This window comes from Malania oleifera, chromosome 13 (genome assembly GCF_029873635.1).
Source record: "Malania oleifera isolate guangnan ecotype guangnan chromosome 13, ASM2987363v1, whole genome shotgun sequence".
Lineage (NCBI taxonomy): Eukaryota > Viridiplantae > Streptophyta > Magnoliopsida > Santalales > Ximeniaceae > Malania > Malania oleifera.
This window is the reverse complement of record NC_080429.1, coordinates 9,674,975-9,688,805: the sequence shown is the minus strand read 5'-3', so window position 1 is coordinate 9,688,805 and position 13,831 is coordinate 9,674,975. Positions and strand designations below refer to the sequence as shown.

General features: G+C 36.0%; 1 protein-coding gene across 5 annotated transcripts; it reads left to right on the top strand.

The window, feature by feature from the left end:
* The first annotated feature begins 284 nt into the window (after positions 1 to 284).
* LOC131146964 (uncharacterized) lies at positions 285 to 12,440 on the top strand. 5 transcript variants are annotated; one of them, XM_058096863.1, is made up of 10 exons: positions 285 to 482; positions 3,095 to 3,283; positions 3,651 to 3,787; positions 3,972 to 4,016; positions 4,103 to 4,156; positions 8,907 to 9,011; positions 9,127 to 9,330; positions 9,561 to 9,646; positions 10,763 to 11,805; positions 11,903 to 12,440. In XM_058096863.1, exons 2-10 carry the CDS (start codon positions 3,103 to 3,105, stop codon positions 12,181 to 12,183), a joined length of 2,136 nt encoding a protein of 711 aa, XP_057952846.1. In that variant the 5' UTR covers positions 285 to 482; positions 3,095 to 3,102; the 3' UTR covers positions 12,184 to 12,440. The 5 variants fall into 5 exon arrangements, with proteins under 5 accessions (XP_057952846.1, XP_057952845.1, XP_057952844.1 ...); XM_058096862.1 differs by having other exon boundaries at positions 292 to 482; positions 3,103 to 3,283; XM_058096861.1 differs by having other exon boundaries at positions 292 to 482; positions 3,103 to 3,544.
* Positions 12,441 to 13,831: the final 1,391 nt, after the last annotated feature.

Sequence of the window (13,831 nt, the reverse complement as noted above, 5' to 3'; positions counted from 1 at the left end):
CAAGGAAAATAGCAACCTTTGAGATGAATTAAAATAATAATTATTTCACCAAATTAAAATATCAAAATATTATGTTTTGTAGAATATAATTATTTTGAAAAGCCTAAAATTTTACCATGCTAATGGCTTTAATTTTTTTATATGTCCACACTTAATCTAATAAAAAGTGAGTTACCCCAATTATCTAGTTTGAAATTTCATTTAATTTTTTTATAAATATTTAAATTTTAATTGCTGTTACCGAAGAGGGTTTTATGCTGGTCTTTATATTTCCAGCTGTTCCATTCCCATTTTCCCCCTACAATTCCCGTCCCTCGGTCCTCTTTTCTCCTTCACCAAGTTTTCGGCGATCACTTTCCCAACTTTTCTCTCTGTTTCTCGCACACTTCCCTGTATTCTTTATAGTCGCCCTTGTATTTTCCCGCGACACAAACACTCCCTCCGCGTCCCGATCTCCCTTTTTCGCTCTCGAATCTATACTGGTATGTGAACGCATCTCTCCACTTGTTTTCTTCATTTGGTTGCTCCGATGTCATGATTTCATAACGGATCACATCTCGCCAAACCCCAAAACCTCTCTTTTGTGATTTAATTTTTTTTAATTTTTTCGTCGATTTTTCCTGTGTGTGAGAGTTTTTTTTTTTATTTTTTTATTTTTCCTTTTTCTTTCTCTTTCTATTGATCGTGTGATTTTCGCTCTTATTTTCATTCTGACCTGTGTTTATAATGTTCCTTATTTGATTAATTTTACTTTATTAGTTTCTATATTCTGGGACTTGCTCTGTTGTTTATTGGTTTTTTGTTAGCTTAATATGATGCAACATTTTCGGCACGGATTTTAGTTGTTTGTCATGCCATTATTGTTTTTTGGCTATGCTAGCTGTCTGTTAGTGGATCTAGGGTTTTCGAAGGTTGTTAGAGTAATCAATTTTGTTACAGTAGGGGAATTTCTTGAGAAATGGAAATTCGCAACTCTGCTTCAATGATTGTTGCAATTGTTGTTAGACGTAATCTGGCAGACGAGAAGGTTATTTATTATATTTTCTTCCGTTAAATTATTCCAGTTGTTGTTGTTGTTTTTTTTTTTAATATAATTTTTTTGGGCTGAATTTCTTACACTATTATATTTGATAATCAGAACCAACCATGATATGGTGAAGAAAAAAGTTTCTTCTATCTTTTGAATATGATGATTGTTAGTTCTGTTAGCTTGTATGTGGCCAATTGAAGCACTGGAATGGATTTGAATAGCACATTGCTTCTGTTAGCTGGAAAGTGATGAGTGTTTTAATACTTGAAGCAATGGGATATTTGCTGCTTATTATGTAAATGAACTGTTTGCTACATGGTGGCAATATTTCAAGTTACACAGATTGGAAGCTAGCTGACTGTTTAGGGATTTGAATTTTTGAGCCTAGGGCTTTAGGAGCCGAAGCTCTGGTATATTTGCATTAGTGGTTTTGGTGGATCTGGACTGTTTACTGTATGATGCCTACATTTTATGCAACATGCAATTTTTCTTATAAAAATGTGGAAAAGTAAACATTAAGGACATCAAGCAGGTGCAACCTGCGTACTCAAGCTGTCAAGCAGAAATTAAAAAAAAAAAAGAAAAAGTATTGATAGGGCAAACATTAACAATCTTCTGATAATCAAACCAAGAATAAAAACAAACAAAAAACAGATTTTTAAGCTTTTATCCTTTGCAATATTAATAGAAGCCTATTCCTTCAAAAGTTCTTGGTTTCTTTCCCTGGCATGAGGATCAGCTCTATAATTTTTAACCCTTCTTTGTCTGCAAATACCCCTTGAGGCCTATAATTCTCCTAGAATATAACCAGTTGCAACCCCGTGAATACCCATCATAGCCAATGCATTTGTCAAATTTTTTTTGAATTGCTCACACTAACAAGAAGAGGGGTTTAACTGTTTCTGCTTACCATTTGCAAATGAATCGCTTGTTAACCACCCCAATTCCCCTTGTTGAAGATTAGCCAAGGTCAAAAATCCTTTTTCTTGCAAAGCAGGCTGCCTTCATGGAAGCATTTGCCTTCAATATGGCTTTCCATGGAAAATCAACTTAAGGAGATGGAAAATCACTCCAGTCTTCTTGATCATCACCGTCAATTATCCAGGAAAAATTTTCAACATTAAACCAGCCATTTGTTTTAGTTATTTCACCTCACATCATATTTCCTATGCACAGTCAAGACACACCCATTCAAATTATAAAAGCATTTGCAAAGGCTTCATTTTCCAGTCCTTTCCCTCTTCTGGAGAAGTACATCTTTTGCATGCATTAAGAATTCGTAATGCGGTCATTTTGGTATAAGTTGTTTAATCCTAGCAGTCTTAGTTTTTAGTACATGAGAAAGCAAATAGGTTTTATTAAATTCCTAATAAAATTTCAAAATGCAGTCTGAGGCCTCAGATTTATTTTATCAATATGGAAAGTTTTACATGTCTTCACATGTTTTATTTAGATTCTCGTTTGTGAGCAGAAGGGTAATATCAGGCATTGCATGGGATTGAAGACATGCGGCTGAGATTTTATAACTCACTGAACCAAACAAAAAAAATTGGAATTGACATATTGTGGAATATAAGACCCTGAAACATAGTAGATTAACATGATTTATGACATTCAACCATTGTTTTAAGGCATTAAATGTTGTGGGAAATGTATAAATGTAATATTTCAGAAATTGCACCCCTTATTTATTTATTTATTTTGTGATTCAAAAACCTTGGTTGAGTGATTCTCCTAGATTAGATTTTATATTTTTAATAACAAGCATGAGCAATAAGCACTTAATGATTTAAAATGAATTTATTCTTTGTTCACAATGCATGGTGCATCCCATTCCCATCTTCTTTCAGTTTGAATATGCTGGCCTACAATGTAATATATATTGATTTGTGCATTGACATTGGTAATCAGATCTAGTATGTTTCTTTTCAACATTTCTTTGTCAACTGCAGTTTCATAGCTAGCTTAATCATTCAACTTGAAATTTTGTCGCCATTTTTTGTTTTGGTTTGTATGTTTTCTTATACAGATCTATTAAAGTAGAGGTTTTCTGAATTTTTTTAGAGTTGTAGATGCCAGTTGCAAAACTAAGAGCTTGCAGCACTCCAGATGCAATGAAACCAGAAGATGGAAATGATTCTCTGGACAATTTCATCAGACAAGCAATAGGAAAAGAGCCTTTCCTTTCTTTCTCAAGGGCCGGGGACAGCCCAGTCCAGTGGATCCAGTTACTTCATGCCTTAGATCAGCAAGGTACTAGCAAATTATCTAATGGTCATAACAGTAACAACACCATAGAGGGGAAGGAGCATTCTCTAGAGCATTGCAATGGTCTCAGTTCATATGCATCTGAGTTTAATGGGGTTAAGGAATCTGTTCACCATGTAAAAAGTGGTGGGCTCCCTGTAAAGGGAACAAAGAATGCCTCTGAACATATGCAGTCGCTCAAAATCCCCGAGGCTGTTGTTGCATTTGCTCAGGCCGCTGCTAAGGCCAATGGTGAGCCTGAAAAATGTATGTCAAATGTCATAAGCAGGTATTTGGGTTGTAGCTACCATTAGGTATTGTGTCATGTCAAACCCATGCATTTTAAATTATGGCTTCCCAACTTCTGTGGCAGATCTTCCAGGATGGCCCTTGCTTTCTCCTTTGAAGGTGCAGATGCAAAAGTGTGAGAAGTGTTCCCGGGAGTTTTGTTCACCTATCAACTATCGAAGGCATATACGTGTGCACCGTCGGTCTTTGAACCCTGATAAGGTTTCCTTTCTTGCTGTTATGTTGTTTCTACCTCCTGTAGCATCATCGTGTGTTTTTTCTTTTAAAACATTTTTAAAAACTTAATCATTCCTCTTTATCCATAACGAAGTTGTCATCTTTGACCTCTCCCCACTGTTTTCTAGGACCCAAAATCTTGTTATTTATGTTGTTCTGCATTTTGTAGGACCCTACAGTCAATAGGGATTTGTTAGGAGCATTTTGGGATAAGGTAATGTTTTTCTTGGTTGCTTGAGTGAAGGCTTTCTCATTTTGCTCTAGTACCCTGCTCATTAATTTGTTTTTTGTTCTATGCAGCTGTCTTCAGATGAGGCTAAAGAAGTTGTATCATTAAAAAATGTGACATTGGAGGTATTGACTTATATATTTTTTTTCTCCCCTTTTGTTTGTTGATTTATCTTTAAAATTTATAAGTATGTGAGCTCTCTGCCCTATGCCCCTATGGATGTGTGCTATTTGTATATTGAATGATATAATTAGGATTGGTGTCTTTGCAATACTTTGCATCTTCAAAGCCCCATATAGGGCACATTATTACTTTTATTTTGTTTTTTCCTAGGAGTTTTGAATAGTTACCAATGTATTTAAATTATTATTATTTTATTTTTTAATAGTCTTTGGGACTATGCCAAATAAGTCTACAAACTCATAGGTTATCCTTTATTTATTTTCCTAGGAATTAGGTGATTTCAATACAAGGCATTGCCTTTTCCATGAATTTTTTTTTTTTAGTAGTCTATGACACTTCCCCACTGACTTGTTATTTTCTTAGGTGTGGTTCGTTCAACTAATATTTATCAATTTTAGTCTCTAAGCTAACCCTAGGTTAGGAATCAGTAGTCTTGGTTTGCATAAACCAGAGTATGATTTGGGAGTATAGTTATGTGAGGGGAAGGTATCAATGCCCCACTACACACCCATCCTAATGAGCAGTACTTGATGAGCCATTGATTACTCCTGTGAACTTAATCAAGCAAGATTCTTAACTCTTTCATGTTTATTTAATTGACTAAACCTTTAAATAAATAGTCCCGCCATTACGGAGGCTATTCTCATCTCTAGAGTCCCAAAAGACGCCATTGTCCCATCTTCGAGTTCCATCATCGGATTCATTTTCTGTATTTGCACACAAAATCAGTCATGAAATGAAATAATTAAATATGTAATGTCCTAGAGTGCCTAGGTACTCTCCCCTAGTCCACTCAAATCTTTTGGAGAGATGACATCTCCCCATCTCCTATTTATGTTTCCAGGTACAGGGGTTTGCACACACATGCAAAAATCATTTAAAAAAAAAAACTAGTTTAAAATACAATGTTTGGATTTTTGAAAAAAAAAAAAAAAAGGATAGCTGATACTCAAATAAAAGCACAATTTTTTTGTTGTTGAGTTTTTCTCTTTATAGCAATAACAACAATAAGGTTGAAATACTGGGACATGTAAATTAACGCTTACACATGCCTGCCAACATATCCATGTCATTCATAACTTTAAATCCACACATATGCCTTTAGACGTACGTACTTTTTCCTAGTATTTCTATCCTTCACCGTGCATAAATTGCACACAAGATGTTCATGCACAAAGACTCAAATGCATGCATGCACATAAGCTCCACAGACGCACAATTGTACACATATATAGATGCATACACATATATGCCTTTAGACATATGTACTTTTTCCTAGTATTTCTATCCTTCACTATGCATAAATTGCACACAAGATGTTCATGCACAAAGACTCAAATGCATGCATGCTCATAAGCTCCACATACGCACAATTGTATACATGCTTGAAGTAATGACGCACCCACACCTACATATTTATGTGGTACTACACATACTCGGCTATTCAAGATTCGAATTATTCATGCCTGCAAGTACCATGCATGGACTTAACTCATGCATACTTACGACTACATGCATGAACCTACGTAAGTCTTACTACGCACCTCCTTAAGCCGAGACATTGCATGCACACTGCCACTACTTGTGTTCGCATACACTACCCCTCTCCCATACGCGCTTCGTATTACCTTCAAAGCTGCATATATAATTATGCTTTCATGCATTATCATGTCAATATATTGCCATTCATGGGCACCAAAGCGCGCACAAACAATTCTTACCACCATTCAAAAACACAATTACTTACAAACCTATGCATGCATGCACGAATTCTTAATAACACGTGCTTACCATTGTGCATGCTAACAGATCATCATGCATCTTCATGTATGTGATCTAATCTATGCTGCCATTCCTATGCACAGATGCCTATATAAATGCATTGCATTCAAACATTACAACAATGCACGCATTATCCATTGATTTATGCACATAATCTCTACATTTTTACTTCATACTTTATTTCACATGTATAAGCAGACTGTCACATGCATACAGACGAAGAGAGAGAGAGTGGTGCTCATGAATGAAGGGAAGAGGGGCTCTCTACTAGTTCTGGGTTCTGGAGGCTTAAGGTTTTTTGGTGTCATTGGAACTGCTAAGAGGGGTGGGAAGACAGTCTAGAGGAGGAGAGAGAGAGAGAGAGAGAGGAAGAGAGTGTGCACCCCAAAATGACTGAGACACCCCCCCCCCTTTTTTTCAGATGAGTTTTTATAGGTGAAAAAAATAATAAAAAAAGGATGGGGTTGGTGAGGATGAAATGGGGAGGTGGTGTGCAAGGAAGCTCATGCAGATACAGCTGGAGGTGGGTGATTTGAGGGGGTTCTTGAACAGGGGGAGTGAGGGGGAATTGCTACTGGTTTGGAAGCTTCGAGGAGGGAGTGAAGGAAAAAAGAAGTTTCATCAAAGAGGAAAGAAGCAGGGGGATTAAAACCACGTGGAATGGACTAATGATCGGTTTTAATGGCAGTTTCACTGCCAGAAAATCAGGGGGAAGTGATTGGTTGCGTGAGAAGGAAGAAGGGGGTTCTCGGACAGAGGGAGTGGGGGAATTATTACTGGTTTGGAAGCTTCGAGGAGGGAGGAGTGAAGGAAAAAGAGAAGTTTCATCAAAGAGGAAAGAAGCAAGGGGATTATAATCACGTGGAGGGGACTAATGATCGGTTTTAACGGCAGTTTCACTGCCAGAAAATCAGTGGAGAGTGATCAGATGCATGAGGAGAAGAAGGAAGAAGGAAGAAGAGAGAAGGAAAGACTTAAAAAACGACATTGCTTTGAATGGAATAAAAAAAATTGCGATTAGGCCCTTGTTCAAACGATGCCGTTTTGCCTTGATTGGTTAAAAATTACCAATCTGTCCTTACGTAAACGATGCTGTTTTGAGCACCTTTCATTTCCATTTTTTTTTTTTCTTTTTTAATTTTGAAATTGAAACGACGCCATTTTCATACCTGTGCGTGTTCCACTCGCGCCACCTGAATTTTATATATGTACTTTATATATTTTTTAATCAATTACCATTAACTTTTTTGAAAAAGTTTTAATTTGCCAAAATTAAAGAAATCACTAGTGCGGCTTAGGTAAAATATTTATAAATTCTAAAAAATTCTAGAATGGCTACAACTAGCATAAAAATGAGAAAAATCCTTCAAAGATAGAGGTTTTCTCAATTTTCATCCAAAAAGTCCAAAACCTTTGTAGACTACTCACAATCATTTTGAACCATTCCGGATCACCCAGAAGGGTAAAAAATGGCTGAAGAGAGCAGAATTGCCAAAAATCAGAAGAAAAACACAAAACAGGATTTTTGTCTTGATTTTCATGTGCAAAAATCGAGACTTCATCATACTATTCCTAGCCATTTTGAACCATTCTGTATCACTTGAAATAGTCTTAATTGACTAAAAATGAGCCAAACTGCTCGAAACGGCAAATGGGCTGAAAGACAAGGAGATTAGGATTTCTACTCTGTCTCGATTTTCTCACTGTGTCCAGTATGAGTCCGAGCAGAATTCAGTGCTGACAAAGGTGATGATAAAATTGAGAATGCTTGAAATAAATCAAATGATAATTAGAATATCCATGCTTTTATTTTTGAGCCTACTGAATGGATTACATTGGTTGTCTATTTTTACCTTGTTATAATATTTGTTCAAAAGTTATAAACACACACACACACACACACACACATTCAACTTTTGTTATTTATCATGGTTTTTGCATTAGCAAACTTCTTAAAACATATAGATTCACATGTTTTGATCTCAAAATCCTTTGTATTAATGCCTTGAATAATTTTTAGTAAATTTTAATCAATTTGTATGACATAAACTACAAATTGGATTTCATTTTGGTTGCTTTAGTTGCTATTGGCAAGAAGCATGCATTTGCTGCTTTTCACTACTTTATTGATTATGAGGGAAGTTTATACTAATGAATCATAAATCTAAAGAAATATAAAATATAGAATGCCATCCTTTGTACTTTTTTATCCTATAATGAAATTTTTGTTATCAAAGAAACAAAACATAGAATGTTCATATATTTAAAAAGAACAAAAATGCATAGCAATTGAATGTATTTTTTGTCTCCAAAATCTAATCTAGGTATAAGGAAAAACAAAAAATAAATAAATAAACTGGAAGAACTTAGAATAAGGAAAGATGTAATTTAATGAGAGAAAAAGGGTGGTTTATTCAAGTGCTAGTTACTGAAATATGCATTATAAATGTTAGATTAAGTAGACCAAAAAATGAAAATTTTTATTAATAAAATTATGAACTAAAATAAACCAACTTAAAATTGAGTCTCTAAGCTTCAGAATAAAGGAAAAAAAAAAAAGGGAAAATGCAGAAAAGGATTCAAAAACTGTTTGACTTTGACTCATACTGTAATGGCTTTTAATGGCTCATACACTGTGAATCGGGCGAGCTCGAGGACCTTTGAGATATCTGTCTGCCACCAATACATACTGTTACATAACGGTTGTAATGCACCAATTTTTGAAGCTATGGTTATTCTAGTGGCTAGTTTTTAATCAAGCGAGAATTGCTACAACAGTTCTAATGCAAAGTGTGTCTTCAGTTCTGTACGCAATATTTTTTTACTTTTTACTTTTTTTGGCATTATTTTCTTAAATTTGCATCTGTTGTATTTGCATCTAACATGTTTGCTATTGAAAATAACTTCTAGGAAGTTCCAGGGTTGTCCATTGTAAAAGCACTGACCTCACTAATCCGGAAACCGGGATTTTCTTCCCTGCCACAAGTTTATATGAAGGCCGGTTCTGCATTATTGGTAAGGGGACATATATATTTCCATTTTTTATTTTTTTATTGACGAGATTCCATTCATTGTTAATGTTTATCAATTATATATTCATGAATATTGAAAATATATTCACTCTATGTAGGATATCGTCCAAGCTAGAGCTTCTAGGTTTCCAATATCTTCAGAGGAATTGTTCAGTATTCTAGACGATGCAAGTGAGAAAACTTTTTTATGTGGCCCAGCTGTGTCAATGCAAAAATATATTTTTGATGGGGAAGCTGGGAAGATTGGACTTGAGATGAAGAATTTAGTTGCTTGCACCAGCTTTCTTGTGGAACAGAAATTGGTAAACCTATTTTTGCCCTCTCTTTTGCCATCTTTGCTGGTCGGATCTTTTATTTTGGATTTTGTTTGTGTTTTTTTTTTTTTCTGTGGCGGGGTTGTTTTTATTTTTTATTTTTTATTTTTTTCTTTTGCCACCAACATGTATTTCTGCTTATTTATTTTTCTGATTATCTTTATTTCTCATACTATATAATTTATCATCAATTTATTAGTGGGTTGCCTTGTGCTCAGGTAAAAGCATGGGTAGCTGATAAGGATGCTGAAGCTTTGAGGTGCCAGAAGTTGCTTGTCGAGGAGGAAGAAGCTGCCCAAAAAAGGTGCATTTTTCTAGTTGATTTGTTCATTTTTTGAGCAATTTTCTTTGCTTTCTTGAATTAAGTCCAGTTATTCAAGTGTCATCATTTTTTTACTCAATTTGTAGTATTTTTTATTTATAATGGAGTGACACTGCTGTTCTGCAGATGAGTTTGATTTATTTCCATAAAAGATGAACTTTGTGCTTGGGTTGGAGCAAATTTTGCCTTTTTCTTTGGATGAAAAAGAATGGAGAAGAATAAACCTACTGGTAAAAGTAAAAACAAGAATCAGTATCATATTGGAATGTTAGGATGATTCTCTGTAATAGTGTACCCCCTTAACCATTTATAATTCTTCAATGCTAAAATTGCTATATAGATACTATCAGGGAAAAGGAGAAGAAAAGGATTTCATGTAGTTTACCGGGGGGATTGGCAGCAAGCCTCTCTCTCCTCACTGACTCCTGCTAACATGAGAGAGTCGTCCATCACTGGACTAGTTGCTTGAGTTGCTGCCTAATTTGTTTAGAGCACATCTCTGTTGTCATTACCATTCAGAGCACTCTTTTGCTGCCATTTCCACCCTGCCACCATTGTTACCACTGTCACCTGGTTGAATATCCTTGCAGGCCCTTTTACTGCATTGCAGCTGCACCAGTCTTTCAGCAACCAGCCAACCCCTATTTCCAACACCTAATGGCTGCTGTGACTTCCCAACCTATAACCCTCCAGTCTAAAAAATGACAGTTTTATTTGCAACTTCAGACGCGCTTGGGCGCACATGTGTTTTCAATGTGTCCAAACCAAGTTTTGAATGGTTACAGAACTGGAAACTGTTTTAGAAATTTCCAAAATAAAACTGCATTATTGTTTCTGAACAAATTTACTTGTAGGAAGAAAATTGATTGCTGAAAAAGACAAAGAAGGGTCTGAGAAAGGATCAAATGCAGAAGAAACAAATTGGAAAGGGGATAATTACTCTGGCATGTAAAACGTAGACTAGGTGAAATAATATTCCTGAACCTGAAGTCATTTTTAAGTGTGAAATTACTGTGTGGGTCAGAGCTTGGCCTTAAACTTGCTTCTTTGGGTTTCTGTTTGGCTCAGAGATTGACATCCTTGCTTTCTCTCCCTTAGGAAAGCTGACCTCTTGGAAAGGAGAAGGCAGAAAAAGCTTAGGCAAAAAGAACAAAAGGCAAAGGAGCAAGCAAATGGGGAGAAGGTTGATGCAAAGGAGAGCATGGCTAGTGAACCTGCAGGCGAATTGTCCAGCTCTCCATCTGTTTCTGACTCTGATTTGCACCATCCAGGCACACCGCCAGATAGTGTTTCTTCATTCCTTGAACCGATCCGACATTTGGATGCAGATCAAGATGCAGTTGCCAAAGATCAGTATGGTTTTAGCAGTGCATATTCTGATTCAGGCATTTCTCTGATTGGTGAAAATCGATTAGTGCAGGGAAGTGGCCGTCGGCAATTAGTGGTTGCTCGATGGCAGTTGCCAAAATCTCAAAGGGGGGTCTCAAATGGTTTCTATGCAACTCAAAATCCTCAGTTGTCAAAGCCTGGAGTGATGCAAAAACATGGTGTTAACTGGGAATCTAGATCTGCTCCAATAGTTAATGGTAACAAAATTTGGGCCCCGAAACCTAAACCAGAAGTTGATGGGGAATGCTTTAGAAACAAAACAACAAAAGAGCCGGTAAACCAACCAGATCAAAATAAGGACTGTGAGGTTTTGATAGGCTCTATATCAGTCACGCTGGGAAATTCTAGCAGCCTGCAGTGCATTGATAGTCTGGTTGAAGTTCGAGATGATCCCGGGCAAGAGAATACAATGCTGAAGAAGAGCAATGTTCAGGAGAAAGCCTCCAAGCCTGATTCTGCTCAGTCTGGCATGAACAGGTCAATGGTTAAGGCTTGGAGGCCAGTCAGCCAGCATGAAACCAGAGGTTCGGTACCCAATGGTGGCAATAGAGTATCTGAAATGGATACCGATGTGGCTACAGAAAAAGCCAATGATAGAAGCTTGTCTAGTGAAAGCAGTCTTATATCATGTGCAATTGATGACAGTCGCAGTGGGAGTGAGAACAATTCTCCCTCGCCACCCATGGAAGAAACTGCACGTCCAAGAGGTTGGGAGTTCTCAACCCGTGCTGCGGAAGCATTCCTTGCAGAGAGTAAGTTCAAATTTTCTATTTTGTCATTCTTGCTTTGTTACTTATGTTTCTATTGGCATTAGGTCTCTTAAGGCATTGGTAATTTGTTTTCATGCAGGATGGAAGGAGGCTATATCCACAGACCATGTGAAGTTAGTCCTATCCCCGGAATCTGAACCTCCAGGATGCCCCGATGTCCAAAACGACTGTCAAGTAGAGGCACCATCATCATCAAATTTTGTTAAGCGCAGCATTCTTGGCAGTGCAGAGAACCGGCTGGCTAATGGCGTGACCTTTGAGCCTTCAAGTGCCACCGGAGCTGCCAAAGCCAAGATTCGAACGAAGCCTGAAAAGGGTGTAAAGCTAAAGTACATTCCCAAGCAGAGAGCTCTTGCCTGAGATGGGCTTTGATTTGTGATATGCATGTGCAGTTTTACCAGCTGATGCCATTTAATTCTTAGCAGAGGTTCCAGTTTTACTAATGGTCTTCTGTCAGAAAACTGAAGAAAGGTTTTGCCGGAAAATCCTTTTTTTTTTTTTTTTTACAATTTCGTCTTCTTTTCCTTGGGTGTTGCAGCAGGATTAGTATCGAGCATTTTGCCCTCCATAGATTAGATTTTCTGTAATAAAAATTTTGCGTTCGTTTCTGTTGCAAATATCCATTGTGCTTTCATTTTGTTGTTTCATTTTTTTCCATTAGCATTACACATGATTTCTTGGCAATTGAAAAACAGCGGGCGAGGAGAAAATTCATGGTAGTCCCAGTTGGGTTGGGTTCGCCCTTGGAACAATGGTTTTGTTTTCTTTGTTCTCTCATTTACACAATAATCCATGTGTGGTGGGAAGGAAAAGACTATTTTTTTTTTTAATTAAGGGAAGGAGAGAGAGAGAGAAGAAATAAATTACACGCTTAGTATGTAGCAATAGAATGGAATCAGGAGAACAGAATATGATTAATCACTTGATTTTATCTTATTTTTCAGTTAAATTTTTATTTGATTTCTTTCCTACTGCAAACCAAACAATAATGAAAAGAGTGTTGGTGGAGCATGCTTTTCACTTTGCTTGCTGGGTTATTCACTAGACGTATGCAATAAAACTGCAGGTGAAGCTTCTGTATTTTGACTCGTGAGTTAGGGTTAATCATATTGCTGTAGGTTCTCACATGTTAAGAATTAAAATCCAAATATAGTTATCAATGACAAGGCTGCAACTTTACAAAGTTTCTGTACATAATCTTCTTCTGTCCAAATGTTTAGAAGTTTGAAATTTAAATTTCAAATTCTTAGTTGTATGAATGTGAATAATATTACTTATCTTAAATTCTAGGGCAAAAGATATTAACTTTCTTGAGATTTGACAAAAAGATAATGACTACTAAGTTTTAAAGGTCAGAGATCTTAAGGTTTTAAAATTTGCAAGGACTTCTTCTGAGATTTGTAATAAAGACACAAACTTTTTTTTGTATTTGCAAAAAAAATAAATTTATTTTTTTTATGGGAGGTTTGCAAATTTCAGAGGAGGTCTGTGACATTTTTGAAATTTCATGGGAGGTTTATGGTATTTTTGAAATCTCAGGAAAGGTTTTTGTCTTTTTACTAAACCTTAGGGAGGTGAGTGTCTTTGCCCTAAATTATATCTAACATCAAGTGTAGAAAATGTGGTAAGCCATAAGTTTACCATATCAATGCAAATAAGTATTTTGCTAAATTATTTATATATCCATGATTACGTAAATTTTGCAATTAAAAAATAATTTGCAAAAAAAAATAAAAAATGAGAACATTTTCGGAATATGAAAAAATGTTGATTGAGAACTACATCCTCTTTCATTAATCAATAGAAGAGACACCAATTGTTTTGTGTGTTTGTGCCCTCGAATTACTTTTTTATCGAACATTGTGCAATTTATTCTTTTAATTTTTTTATTTTTGTCAAAAAATTATAATGCGAGAAGTTGTACTTGCATACGATTGTTTATTGTTAAAAAAAAAAATTATAATTTGATTTGAATTTGTACATAATTAAGAGTATTAACGTCCATCTA